At 41.7% G+C, this 15,348-nt stretch overlaps 1 protein-coding gene across 4 annotated transcripts in view; it reads left to right on the top strand.

Moving 5' to 3' along the window:
• Positions 1-15,348, top strand: part of WLS (Wnt ligand secretion mediator) — a 117,604-nt gene that overhangs the window by 61,920 nt on the left and 40,336 nt on the right. For all 4 annotated transcript variants that reach the window (XM_059046439.2, XM_059046421.2, XM_067006024.1 and 1 more), the window contains 3 exons: positions 6,345-6,469; positions 11,700-11,861; positions 13,799-13,935. In XM_059046439.2, the coding sequence (XP_058902422.1) occupies positions 6,345-6,469; positions 11,700-11,861; positions 13,799-13,935 (424 nt within the window). The remainder of the gene's footprint in view (positions 1-6,344; positions 6,470-11,699; positions 11,862-13,798; positions 13,936-15,348) is intronic.

The following is a 15,348-nucleotide window of genomic DNA, read 5'->3' on the forward strand; positions in this document are numbered from 1 at the left end:
AACCAAAATAGAAAGCTTTAGAAAGAACCTCACCTAATGCTGAAATGGAAAGAAAAGAACGGTGGTGTGGGGGGAGTTTGAAAAGTGTCCCCCCAAAGAATGACACAGCTTGCCTGATGTCTTATTAGCTGACCTGCACAGAGATTTTGTTTCCTTTTATTTTTAGCGAATTGGTTATTGACATTTAAAGATTGAGAGATGTTGTATAACCATCTGAATTTCTGGCTTCTCTTGAAAGAAGCAGCAGGTCTGGTCAGAAGACCTGTGCTGCCTTACGATGATGGCTGGAGCTGAAAGCAGCTGCCCCCAGTCCACGGGGCTCACTCCTGTCCCTGACTACACACCTGGTTAGGGCCAGATCCACAACATGAACACAAACGTCCCCAGGCTTCCAACTCCACGCTGGGGGTGGGGTGGGGGTCGCATCACACTCCTCCAGTCAGTTTTCTGAAGTAGTGCTGTGTTTCTCTCCTGCAGAAAGTTGTGTTTGGTCAGAGTTGCGTGGTCTCTGCACGCAGTGTGTTTGATTCAACTGTTAAGTTTCTTTTGAATTCTGTTTCTACCAACAAAGGTAACAGAGGGTGTTGGGGTCTGGGGTGATCCGGACTGAGGTTTAAGGCCCAGCTCTGCAATTACTAGCCATGTACTCCTGGACAATTTATTTAACTAACTTCTTCTTTATAGGATGGGTGTGAGGACTGAAGGGGACAGTGTACATGCGGAGACTTGCTCTTATTAAAGACCTACCTATTCATATTTTGTAACTAGTTTGAGGGGCTTCTTTCATCACAAGTTACCCAGTTTTCTTTAAGCCATACAAAAAAGATGGTTGTCTTTTAAGGCAGTTTCAAAATACTTCTCTTTCTCATGTTACCAACAATAATACAACTTCAGGCAAGTCACTTCATATCTGAGGACCTCAGTTTACTCACTAATCAAAAGGAAATATCCATGCCCACTTTATAAGTTGTTCACGAGGTCATTTAGATGAAAGCATGGAAGTCATGAGGGCCTAACACAGAGTAATTGTGCACGAAAACAGTGTTTAAAAGTTTTGTTTTTAACAGCATATTTTAAAACAGTCTGGGGGGGCTTCCCTGGTGGCGCAGTGGTTGAGAATCCGCCTGCCGATGCAGGAGACACGGGTTCGTGCCCTGGTCCGGGAAGATCCCACATGCCGCGGAGCAACTAAGCCCGTGAGCCATGGCCGCTAGGCCTGCGCGTCCGGAGGCTGTGCTCCGCAACGGGAGAGGCCACAACAGTAAGAGGCCCGCATACCGCAAAAAAAAAAAAAAAAAAAAAAAAAAACCAGTCTGGGGATTCCCAACAGGTGGCAATAACTTTTAAAGCAGGGAGCAGGCGAGGAGGCCTGTCTTTGTCTGGCCCTTTCTCTCCATGAGGCACCTGCTCTGTACCAGGCCCACTCCTAACATTTGTGGGGTGCAAGGTAAGAGTACCTATGAAGGCATAGCTGCCACATGTCTAAATATTTTAAAGTGATAAACTTGGCTTAGCAAATTGTTAAGCCAAATAAGTCTTATCATCCAATTGTAACAAATTTACTTTTGTAATGCACTGGAAGTCTGGATGTGAATTTAAGATTCTTGGATGCCTTGGAATTCTGTGCCAAAAATGTGATGGACGAGGGAGTGTGGGCTTCTAGATGTCTTTTCTTCCCACCCCTGGCTCCATCCCATACAAAGAGTGTGTTTCTGTGTGGACACCCCACCCTGCAAGCTCAATCTCTGTCTGTATCCTCCTCCAAACAGCAGCCCTTTGAGCACTCCTGAGCCCAAGGGTGCACAAGTAGTCGTGTAGTTCCCTCTGGGAGGCCAGATCTGGGGAAGAGTTCCCCCCCAGTCCTACGATGTGGAAGTAGGCTCAGAGCTGTCTGGGTACGTATTCTGGGGTCCTGAGTTCCTGGACCATGTTCTAAAAATTGGGGGAGGGGTTAGGCTCTTGATGGACATGTCCCCTTCACTTAAGGGTCTTCTCATCTGGAGAGGAAGAGAACAGCTGGAAAAGGGCCAGACAGAGCGAGACCCTTTAAAAGTGTGGCACCCAGATTCAGGGCCCCTCCTGCTGTGTTGTGTCTAAGGCCACTGCTGCTCTGAACCCTGGTCCTCCAAGGAGCGCAATATGAGAATTGATAACTTCCTTTATACGTCTCAGATTTATACTGTTGAGTTCCGTGGTTCTGGAAGTGCCCTTTCAAGAGAGTTGAAAGTCCCAATTCCTAATCACAATGTTAGAAATGAAAAGGAGGTATCCTGGTGCCTAATATTCAACTCACAGATGGTAGCTCTGCTCAGTTCTTTCTTTGGACCACTGAGGCTGCCAAGTGACAAACAGTTGTAGCCATTCTGGTTCCTAACCAAGAGGATATACAAACTCTGAGCATTGCTTCTGCCAAGCCAGGCATCCCACAGTTGCTTATACAGACTCTTATTATCCATTCTCAGTCCTGGGTGTCTGCACAGCCTGGTGTCCTCAAGTCCAGAGTCTCCTGGACTTTGTGGAGATGGAAAGATGGATGAGAACTGGGGTTCCAGCGATTCTGTGTACAGACTTTGACCCTGCTACCCTGTTGTCAGCATCTTGCCTCTTCTGTCTTATGCAACACCTGGTGCTTTCCAGTTCTGAGTGGCTTGGGGGTCTATTGGACATGTTGGTTCACTTTTCCAAAATATCCCTTCTGTGGAGTTTCGGCTGTGCCCATCTCTGTGGCTGTCAGGAAATCCTACTCCATCTGTTTTTCATCTTCGAAAAAATTGTTGCAATCTCTGGTTTGCTCATGTCACTACCATTTTTTTTCCCCTTGTGATTTAATATCCTTTGTGTTCTTTTACTGTTTTTTTGTTTGTTTGGTTGGTTTCTTTGTGGAGTTTCAGGAGTGAGAGGAGGAAAACATAAGTAGCCAATTCACCATGTTTGACTGAGATTTATTATCTTTAGTTATTTTTTTCATTGAAGTATAGTTAATTTACAGTATTATATTAGTGTCAGATATACAGCATAGAGATTCAGGGTTTTTTTGTTAAAATTTTTTTTTTTTTTTTTTTTTTTTTTACAAATTATACCGTATTAACAGTTATTATAAAATAATGGCTATAATCCTATATGCTATACAATATATCCTTGTTGTTTTTCTATTTTATACATAGCAGTTTGTATCTCTTAATCTCATATCCCTTACATGCCACTCACCCCTTCCCTCTCCCTGCAGGTAACCACTGGTTTGTTTTCTATATCTGTTTCTGTTTTTCTATATACATTCGTTTGTATTATATTTTAGATTCCACATATAAGTGATATTATATAGTATTTGTCTTTTTCTGACATAAGCAAAGCATAATATTGTCTGGGTGCATTCACATAGCTGCAAATGGCAGAACTTCATTCTTTTTTATAGCTGAGTAATATTCCATTGTGTGTGTTTATGTGTGTGTATGTATTTATATGTGTATATTTATATATATATATATATATTTATACCACATCTTCTTTATCTGTTTGTCGGTGGACACTTGGATTGCTTCCATATCTTGGCTACTGAAAATAGTGCTGCTATGAACATTAGGGTGCATGTATCTTTTCGAATTAGTGTTTTTGTTTTTTCTGGATATATACCCAGGAGTGGAATTGCTGGATTGTATGGAGTTCTATTTTTAGTTTTTTGAGGAACCTCCATACTGTTTTCTGTAGTGGCTACACCAATTTACATTCCCACCAACAGTGTACAGGGTTCTTTTTTCTCTACATCCTCACCAACACTTGTTATTTGTAGACTTTTTTTTTTTTTTTTTTGAGGTACGCAGGCCTCTCACTGTTGTGGCCTCTCCCGTCACGGAGCACCGGCTCCGCACACGCAGGCCCGGTGGCCATGGTTCACAGGCCTAGCTGCTCCGTGGCATTTGGGATCTTCCCAGACTGGGGCATGAACCCGTGTCCCCTGCATCGGCAGGCGGACTCTCAACCACTGCGCCACCAGGGAAGCCCTAGACTTTTTGATGGTAGCCATTCTGATGGGTGTGAGGTAATATCTCACTGTGCTTTGACTTGCATTTCTCTAATATTAGAAATGTTGAGCATCTTTTCATGTGCCTGTTGGCCATCTGTATATCTTCTTTGGAAAAATGTCTATTCAAGTCTTCTGCTCATTTTTTGACTGGATTGTTTGTTTTTTTGATATTGAGTTATATGAGCTGTTTGTATATTTTGGGTATTAATCCCTTGTCAGTTGCATCATTTGCACATATTTTGTCCCATTCTGTAGGCTGTCTTTTTGTTTTATCATTGCTTTCCTTTGCATGCAAAAACTTTTAAGTTTAGTTAGGTCCCATTTGTTTATTTTTGCTTTTATTTCTTTTGCCTTAGGGGACAGATCCAAAAAAATATTGCTGTGATTTATGTCAAAGAGTGTTTTGCCTATGTTATCATCTTTATGGTATCATGTTCTACATTTAGATCTTTAATCAATTTTGAGTTTATTTTTGTATATGGTGTGGGGAAATGTAATCTCATTCTTTTACATGTAGCTGTCCAGTTTCCCCAGCACTACTTATTAAAGTGATTATCTTTTCTCCATTGTATATTCTTGCTTCCTTTCTCATAGATTAATTGACCACAGGTGTTTGGGTTTATTTCTGGGCTCACTATTTTGTTCCATTGATCTATGTGTCTGTTTTTGTGTCAGTACCATGCTGTTTTCATTACTGTAGCTTTGCCATATAGTCTGAAATCTGGGAAGGTGACACCTCCAGCTTTTTTTTCTCAAGATTGCTTTGGCAATTCTGGGTCTTTTGTGGTTCCATATACATTTTAGGGTTATTTGTTTTAGTTCTGTGAAAAAGGTCATGGGTATTTTCATAGGGACTGCATTAAATCTGTAGATAGCTCTGGGTAGCATGGCCATTTTAACAATATTAATTATTCCGGTACAAGAGCATGGGAGATCTTTCCACTTCTTTGTATCATCTTCAGTTTCCTTCATCAGTATTTTATAGTTTGCAGAGTATAGGTCTTTTATCTTCTTGGTTAAGTTTATTCCTAGGTATTTTATTCTTTTTGATGTGATTTTAAATGGGATTTTTTTTTTTTTACTTTCTCTTTCTGATAGTTCATTATTAGTGACTGAGGGTTTAAATGATACTAATAAAGGAGTGGGTGCTGATGTTCATGAAGGTTTGATCTATATCAGAATGGCCTCAAATTCCTTCTTTCCTGCATTATTTCCTTTTCATCCTAGATTTCCTCAGAGAACCAGGGATTTACCACACTGTCAAATTGTCTTCAAGCCACACTGGGTCAGTGGAAAGAACAGCCCTAATTTTCCAGACAGCAGTTATTCTTATGTTTCCCTTGTGACCTGATATTCAGGTTCCAGAGCCTAGAACTGAGCCGTCTCATAACCCCAGTGGGAGCTGGCCCACCAAGGTCATTTTGGAAATGTAGCCTGTGCTTTTTTCCCTCCATTAAGACTCCTCTGTTCTTGAACTTGCTCAACAGAGTATAAAACAGACAAAATGGATAGTTGCAGTTTTTATTACTCTAATCTCCTTAATGAGTTCTATGGTGAGTTAAACCCATTCATGGTCCTTATTGATATGGAAGTGTATGTGAATGTTCCTTTGCACAATTATGAACTTATTATTATATTCCTGTCTGTGTATAAGTCTTTAATTTGGAAAAATCCTTTATCTCTTATATTAACTTCATCCATATTCTTAAAAAGGGGTTTTGAGAAGCAGCAGAGACTATATTTGAGAGCTTCTTGGGGGTAATTTTAAAAAGGATGCTTTCAGACTAGAGTGTGTCCTGAAGAAAGCACCCAAGGTACTTAAATCATGTCTCTGAGGGGTGGCTGAAAAAGTTGGTCATTTTTATCAGAGAGGAGAGGAAACACAGGCAGATGAGTTACACGTTTCAAGTACCTAAGGAACTTTTGTGGAAAAAGGACCTCATCTGCTGTGGGACTCCTACAGGCAGACCTAGGACCAATGGTGCAAGTTAAGGAGGATGAATGCTGACCGTGAGTTAGAATGTGACCATTTGAACTGCCTCAGAGAGAGTGAGACCCCCGTCTCTGGAGGAATTTAAGTGGATGCTCTTTGACTTCTTGGCAGAGCAGTTGGTTATGGGAGGGGACCCAATGTCCAGCTTAGACAGTCATCCTATGACTTTTAAGTCGTCAGGTTTGGAGAGTCAGGTTTGGCATTTGATAGGAATTGATACGTCTCTTTTGTCTTATTGGTTTCCATGGTAGAGCCTATAAGAATTTTTAAACTGTTGCCAAAGTATCTTCCCAGAAGCTGTTTCTGAATTGTGCATCCTTTCTCTTGCAGGAGAAAATGCAGAAGTTTCCATGGACGTTTCCCTGGCTTACCGAGATGATATGTTTGCTGAGTGGACTGAAATGGCCCATGAGAGAGTGCCCCGGAAACTCAAATGTACCTTCACCTCCCCCAAGGTAGGGTACCTTGAAGTCTCAGTTGATGGGTTTTTTTTTTTTTAACATCTTTATTGGAGTATAACTGTTTTACAATAGTGTGTTAATTTCTCCTTTACATCAAAGTGAATCAGTTATACATATACATATGTTCCCATATCTCTTCCCTCTTGCGTCTCCCTCTCTCCCACCCTCCCTATCCCACCCCTCTAGGTGGTCACAAAGCACAGAGGTGATCTCCATGTGGATGGGGTTTTTTATTTGGTTTCCAGGTATGTGGGAACATTTGCTCAGACACATTTCTTGTTCCTAAGCATGCATGACCCACAAAGGATAGTAGTCACTGTCCTTTGTCCTAGAAGAGGGCAATGTAGATATTTCATGTCCCTACAAAGGAGGAAAGAACAGAAGAAGGAATGTCTGTTTGAAGTGATTTAGTTGTTTCTCTGAAATACCTCCATAAAAATAAATTCTTGGTTCTTTGGATATTAACAAAAAGTGTTTGAAGATCATTGCTAAGTTAATTTTAGGTGTACAAATCTGTTCATATTGGTTCAATGCATGTGTCTGCTTCTCTGTTTCATTGGCATCTCTGTTGCCAAAGTCAGTGTACAGATGTGAAGACTAACAATACCAGGGAACAAACACCACAGACAAAAAGAGGACCTGAGGGAGAAATCTAGTTTCCTTTGAGACCTCTCAGTTCTCTTACATACTTTTAGGACTCTCCCTTCTTTGGTTCTTCCAGGAAGACTCATTTAACCACCAAGGGGAGGAAAGCCACTATACTTCATTGAGAGTAGGGAGACACTTTCTCTTGGACAAAGATCTTAGATTCTCCAGGAATTAAAATACAGGCATGGCCTCAGTGACCGTCAGAGGATAGTGGGATTTGTCTGTATAAGGACCAAATCAGAATTAGTGAGGGGCCCTTTTCCGGTGCCACATCCTGCCCTCACACATGCCTCTCCAAGATTCTGTCCGCCTCCCACCTCATCACCCCCTTCCCCCCTTGAAAGTTTCTGTGAAGTTGAAATGGAGCCGTAGTTACTGTTACTCATGGTTACTCATATTCCTCAAGAGTGTTGACAAGGAGCACCACCAGCTAGGTGATCTCTGATGTCCCTTCACAGACATAAATAGTCTTGTTTTCTTTGCACGAAATGCATAAGAGGCCAAACTGCACTGAAGCACATTCCTGATTATGTCATTTGTCACTTGACATCTTCAGGTCAGTTGCTCCTGAAGGATTTGGGCTACTTTGTGGTACTCGCTCTTTTGACTGATTTAGTTCCTCTCTTCTAACATTGGCCTTTCCTAACTTCACTTTTGCCTATAACTGGAAAATTGGGTAATGGTAAGAATGGCAGGTTGAAGCGTCTGAGTACCATGCCCCTGCTCTGTCCATCCTGCCCCAAAGAGGAGTAAGATGGGGCCGGGCAGGTTCATGAACATTAGTTAAAGGCCTGGATCTGGAGCAAAACATACTTGGCTTCACTTCTAGGCTGTTTCACTTATTGACTTCATGAAGTCAGGCAAGCTTGCTTCATCTGTCCAAGCTTCAGTTTCTCCTTTGCAAAATGGGATAATAATACCTGCCCTGGGAATTTTTATAAGGACAAGATGAGATAATGAACCTTATCACTTAAAATCGGGTCTGGGACACGTTTCACCAGTCGGACCAACAGGACAAAAGGTATAAATTAAAACTCTCATGGGCAAACCATGCACCCTGTACATAAGCATCTTTTGGGGCACCTGGTGTTTGTTAATTCTCTCTCCCCAGGTTCCCTATACAAGAGCTATGGAAAGTGTGGTCTAAGGACTAACAGCGTTAGCATCATCTGGTAGCTTGTAGGAAATGCAGATTCCCAGGGCACACCCCAAACTTATGAATCAAAATCTCAGCATGTAGGACCAAAGAATCTGTGTTTTAACAGGATTCCAATTCCTTCTCTTAAGCTTGATAAAGTTTGAAAGTCACTTCAGTAGACCCTTTGCTGAATGGTCACATATAGGGTTCCCCCAACCCCAAAGCTATCTGGAATTGTTTTGGGTAGGCCTTTGGGGGCAATCTATAGGTAAAAATGAATGGTCAAGAGAAATTGGAGGTAGCAGGAGAGAGATATGTAATATTTCTAGACCTCTGTATGCAATGGAGGAAATTAATTAAAAGTTGACCTCATCATTCAGAGGTAAGACTGGTTGGCTGTCTAAGCTAAAGGATATAAAGCTCTTGGATATGGAATTTCAACCTCAGAAGAGGGAAAAGTCATTTCTCACCTTATGTATACACTTAGAGGGCACTGAGAAGCAGAGTCAGAGGGAGGCCGTTAAGAAGACTGCAACTGCTTCTTAATGACAGTTGCTTAATTATCTTTAGGATGTGTTGATCCCTTTCAAGCAAGATATTAAACCTTGAAAAGTGTGAAGGAAATGAATCATCAAATCTATGCTTTTTGATTGCAGTGAAATTTAGACTTGAGTTTGTAGATTAAATGAGAAATTGCTTTAAAGCTTTTTAGTCCCTGATGGATTGTGAAGTTAAAAAAAAAAGTCAAGTTGCCACCTGCTGTAATTTGTCCTAATTAGCCAGGCTTATGCTGGATTTGGGGCAGGCTTATGCTTATGGGGGAAAGGAAAAGGAGGGAGGAAGAGAGAGAAGGAAATCTTTCTTCCTAAATGCCCTAAATACTGGCAGAGGCAGAACCTCAGTGAATTAGGAAAAGTCCCCTGCAGGATACAGTGAATTTGTCTCTGAGACAGGTAGGCCTGGCCAGGATCCCAGGACACTGTGTGTCTCTCTCATTGGTTGGACACCTCATGTGGTGGTGTTACCCTCTCTGTAGGGACAGGGAAGTGGAGGACACACAGAGACCCTATGATGGGGCATTAGAAGGAACCCCAGAGATCATATAATTAACCTTCTTGCTTTACTTGGGAAGAAAGTGAGACCAAATGAGGTGGATGACCTTCCCCAGGTACCCAGCAAGAGGTGAGGTCAGGACTAGAATTTACAGCCTCCTGGCTTGAAGTTCAGTTCCCTCCTTATCACAGCACAATGCCTGCCTTCAGGCATGTCTGAGGCAAGACAGCATTCCTTTCTTCCTGCTGCACTCATGAGTCCTCCGCATCAGAGCTGGAGGCTGGAATTGAGAGACCTACGTCCTCAACCCAATTCTGCCGTGACTTTTGGACCTTGGGTGAGCCACATAATCAAGTCAGTGGCATTAGACCAAATACGTTTTGTTTTCTTCAAACTCTCAATTTCTATAAATAAGACCCTGAATGGAAACACATCAGAAAACCCACCTCTTGCTGTTACCATAGCAGGTAATCAGCCTCCTGAGTGCAGCTTCATCTGAGGCTGAATTAGAGCCTGTACTGTATTTTCAGTAGTTCTGCAGAGGCCTAATAATAGCCTTGATTTGTAAGTATAAGAGAAAGGAGCAGAGGGGAGAGGAAGACAGATCTATACAGGAAGACTCATCCAACCTGCAGCTGAGGTTTGGAAAAGAAGGATCCTTTCTACAGAAGAATTTTTAAAATCTTACATGCTGTGTCTAATCAACTGGTAATTCTGATAAGAGCCCCTTAGACCTTAGAGGATGAAAAATTATCATGATTGGTTAGTGATGTCTGCCATGAATGGGAAAGGGAAAAATGGAAGTGCACAAGCCAGATATTTGCCTGCTCTACCTCTACTTATGTCTTGTGTGTCTTCCATTCCTGTACGAAGGTCTGTTTATTGCACTCTAAGCTCTGACTGTCCAGTAAAGAGCCTCCCTCCCCACCCCCCAACCCCCGGCCCCAAGATCACAAAAGAAACAGACTCCTTGGTATCTTCCTTTTGATATCTCCACTGGACTTTTTACTCTGAAGATTTACAAAAAATTTTGGAGGCCCTGAGAATTCAGGGTTAGGAACACCAAATCAGTTCCCCATCACTTCATCAGGAGGTAACAAGCAAACATTGAAGCTGGCATATGAACCCAGCAGTGAAGACAAGACACTCATCTGCTTTATCAGGGAAGAGTCCTCGGTTGCTGAAGCTCCTGCCTATATGTGTCCATACCCACCCGCTTCCCCCACCCCTCAGCTGGGACACATAGCCATGTGTCCTGCGAAGGTAGAGCAGAATTTAGTTTTCAAAAGCAAGTTGTACTACTTGCCAAGCTCCCACTGCCGTGTGCTGGCTGGTACCTCTTAAATTGCTTGGCAGGAAGTCCAGGAGGCTTTTCTAGAAACTGGGCTAAATTTTTGTTTATTTAATTTTTGCTCCCTCTGCCATCTTGTCTCTTGGGCAGTTAGAAAGCTTTCCAGGTGGAGAATTGCCAGTGTTCATCTCTAGCAAGCTAATACATTGTTTCCTTTTATCCCTCTGTGTCTTCCCCAAGTTCGAAGGGCTCCTTGGGTAGCTTCTTTTTTATTTTTTTTGGTCAAATCAATAAAAAAGTAGATATTTTCAGCTTCTTGTAGCTTCTGCAGGCCATGTAAATAAGTAATCATCATCCAAGAAAGTGATGAACATTAAGCAATGGCTTCCTCCTGAACATTTGAATTGACTGTTCCAAAGAGCCTTATAGGTCTTCGATGGTACGCTGCAAATAAAATTGTAGCCCTGTTAGACCAGATTAGTCTGATGTGAGGCTCTAATGAGGACTGAAGAGCTGAGAAATGTGTTGAAATAGAAGAAATTTCTGCTTGTTACCTAAAATTTCTGGTTCTATCTCGAATGTGGCTGGGTTTTATTATTATCTTTTTATAAATTTATTTCTTTTTGGCTCTGTTGGGTCTTTGTTGCTGCGTGCAGGCTTTCTCTAGTTGCGGCGAGCAGGGGCTACTCTTCATTGTGGTGCACGTGCTTCTCACTGTGGTGGCTTCTCTTGTTGCAGAGCACGGGCTCTAGGCACGCGGGCTTCAGTAACGAAGGCTCAGTAGTTGTGGCTCACGGGCTTAGGTGCCCTGTGGCATGTGGGATCTTCCTGGACCAGGGCTTGAACCCATGTCCCCTGCATTGGCAGGCGGATTCTTAACCACTGTACCACCAGGGAAGTCCCTGGGTTTTATTTTGGGGGAGTGGGCAACCTGTAGATGCCATGCCTCCAGTGTACCCTATTATCTGTACCTCTGAGGTATACCTTTAAGCATTAGCTTTTTAGAATTGGTGATATGAGGCAAAGGCAAGACAATTCAGACATAGGCTATTGGAAATAGTGACCATGCCTCAAACCCTCCACTCTTCTTCCAGACCGCAGAACATGAGGGCCGTTACTATGAATGTGACGTCCTTCCTTTCATGGAAATTGGGTCTGTGGCTCATAAGTATTACCTTCTAAACATCCGGCTGCCTGTGAATGAGAAGAAGAAAATCAACGTTGGGATTGGAGAGATTAAGGATATCCGGCTGGTGGTAAGTGAATCTGATTGATCCAGGCAGCCTGTCACATCAGAGCACTGGCTAAGAACACTGGTTGTAAGCATGTGTATTGATCCATCTCACTCTTGAATTCTCCATGTCTCAACTATTTCATTAAGAAGTAGGAAGAATAACAAACCCATGGAAGTGGAAAGTAATGAAATTATTGTGTCCATTTAAGATTTTATTATGATGATCATGATTATATAGTGAATAACACCAAGATAAAAGTAATTTTGTTTTTACATGTTTCACCTTTCAAGCACAATTGTTAAAGGGAGCAGTCGTGATTTAGGTTCTTTCCATTTTATCTCTTTAGTAGGGGAAAAAATAGAATGTGCAGCATGACTTTTTATATCTAATTTAGGTTTTTTTACATCTAAAAAACAAATACATGTTTACTCTAGAAAATTAGAAGCACAAATTAGCACAGAGTAGAACATAAACGTTATCCATAACATCCTGCCATCTAGAGAAATAACCACTTTGAGGTTATGCTGTATCTCCTCAATTTTTTTCTCTGTGTATGTACATATATAATCCTTCCCTTAAAAAAAAATAGGCCATCATACTCAACTGACTCTTTCGTTCCTTGCTTTTTTTTTTTTTTTTTTTTTGTGGTACACGGGCCTCTCACTGTTGTGGCCTCTCCCGTTGCGGAGCACAGGCTCCGGACGCGCCCGCTCAGCGGCCATGGCTCACGGGCCTAGCCGCTCTGTGGCATGTGGGATCTTCCTGGACCCGGGCACGAACCCGTGTCCCCTGCATCAGTAGGCAGACTCTCAACCACTGCGCCACCAGGGAAGCCCTCGTTCCTTGCTTTTTAAAATTAATTGTATGTATCTTTCCTTGGAAGAAATTTTGAGAATATTTAAAATGTCTTAATTTGGGATTATTCTACATGAAACCCAGAACTTCAGTGTTTCTGTATCTTCATTAGCAAATACTAAAAGCACTTTGATACAGTGGTTTTCAAGAGTTTCTTCACTGTGAAATATGGTGGCTGGTGCTTACGTATATACCAACTTTCATGGGCATACTATGTCAGTAGCCACCCACAAAATCTTTTTCATTTCTTGAAGAGAGAATGTGTTTTTATGCAACTCCTGTGGCAGTGACATCCATTCCACCCCTTCCTCTCCACTAAAGGAAGGATATTGTAACACAAGTAAGGTATAATGAAATTTTATGGGAATAACCTGAAATCCACTCTAACAAATTTTTTTAAAAAAGTTACCATTGACAGTACTGTATTAATAGAAACAAATCACATTACAACTGTATTCCAACTGCTGGCACAATGTAGGCACTCAATATTTGTCTAATGAGTGTATTAACTAGACACCCACGTATTACTGAACGTCCACGTATTATTAAAAATGTGATGGAAAATATTTGTGTTGAGATCTGGGATTGATTTACCAATGAATGGCAAGGGTATGTGTAAAGTTACATATGTATTCAAGATGTTGATAATATAATACATTTCTCTGAGTTCATAAAGAGTTTGTGACCAAAGAAAAATTAATGGTATATTGTGAATACAGTATAAATATACTTTGTAGTACTGCTTAGCATTCCACAGTACGGATTTACCTTAACACGTTTTACCAATGCCAACATTTTGGGCATCTAAGATAGCTCCAATGTTTCAATGAAAAACTTACAGACAAATCTTTGATCATGTTCTTAATCATTCCCTTAGGATAGAGTGAGTCTATCTTTATGCCTTTTGATTTATATTTCTACAATGCCTGAGGAGGGGCCCACGGGGGTAGTATGAGGACAGTACATGCTGTGAATGTTAGCACTCTTGATCTTGAAAGTTCAGCAAAAAAGATCTCCATTTACCTCTCCCCAGAATGCATCTGCTGGTAGAAAATAACACTAAGATATATTGACCTTCAAAATTATGATTGGTCTCTATCTAGGGAATTCACCAAAATGGAGGCTTCACCAAGGTGTGGTTTGCCATGAAGACCTTCCTTACACCCAGCATCTTCATCATTATGGTGTGGTATTGGAGGAGGATCACCATGATGTCTCGACCCCCAGTGCTTCTGGAAAAGTAAGAGCTGATTTTGGAGCACCCTTAAGGAGCATTGGCATCCTGTGGTTTGCCTGCAATGGACCTGGTTTTGCTGGGGGCCTAGTTCAGGTGGTCAGTGTGTTATCAATACTTGGGCTGGTGATTTGACTGCAAATCAGCCTGGACTCCTTTTTCTCCTTCAGCTCTCATGTGCAAATTATTATTAAATCCTAGGGGTTCTGCTGCTTTCGTATTTCCAGCTCTCTGTTGTATCTTTGCTCTTCATTCCCATGTTCTGCATCAGATACTTCTCTCTATTACAGTGAACGAACTGCCTTGCTGCTAACTGATCTCAGCCCCCCTCACCGCCAGAAGGATGATGTTTCTGTAGACATAGCCCCTTTCTCTCCCACATTATTGACATTTTCCTTTCTGCTGGATTATTCCCATTAATACACAGACACACTCTGCCTTCTCCCATTCTTAGTCAAAACTCTTTGTATTTCCCCCTGAAGCCACCACACCAATTTTCTGCTCCTTTTTACAGCAAAACTCCTCAAAAATTTTGTCTATATATCTTCTCCTCCTGCTTTTTCTTGAGCTCCTTCAACCCCTTATTAAAATTGCTCAACAAAATCACCAATGACCTCCACATTCCAAATCCAATGTTCATTTCTCAGTCCTCGCTTTTCTTGACTTGCCATTAGCATTTGGCATAACTGATCACTCCCTTTTTCTTCATAGAGCCTCCTCCACATTTTCATTGTTATTCTCCTTTGCTGACCACTCAGTCTCCATGGCTGTTTCCAACGATTTTTTCCGATCTCTTAAACTTTGGAACCAGGGCTCGATCTTTGGACGTCTTCTTTTTGTTAGCTACGCTGCTTTCCCTGGGTGATCTCATCTAGTCTTGTGGTCTTAAAAAAATCATCTACACTCTGATGACTCTACATTTACATGGTCAACCTCAACTTCTCCCATATCTAGACCCAAATATTCTACCTGTTTACTTAACATCTTTACTTACACAGAAATGTAACACATACAAAGAACGCTTGTTTTCCTCTCACTTCAAACTTGCTCCTCTTTGGGGCCTCCTGGTCTTAGGAATTGGCAACTCTATCCTTTCAGCTGCTCAGAACCAGCTGAGCAGACATGTAGGAGGCATCCTTTACTTCTCTTTTTTCACACGCCTCTTCCAACACACCGGGAAATCTCACCATTTCCATTCCTACCACCCTAATCTAACTCACCATGGTTTCTCACCTGGATTATAGGAAATAGCCTCTTATTTGCTATAAGATGCTCCTCTTGTTTCCATCATTTTCCTTCCTGAAATCTATTCATACAGCAGCCAGACTGTTCCCTTTTAAGTAGAAATTGGATGACGTCACTGCTCTGTTCAAAGCTCTCTGTTGGCTTTTCATTTCCTTTTCTCTGGCCTATAAACCC

Source organism: Kogia breviceps, chromosome 1 (genome assembly GCF_026419965.1).
Source record: "Kogia breviceps isolate mKogBre1 chromosome 1, mKogBre1 haplotype 1, whole genome shotgun sequence".
Lineage (NCBI taxonomy): Eukaryota > Metazoa > Chordata > Mammalia > Artiodactyla > Physeteridae > Kogia > Kogia breviceps.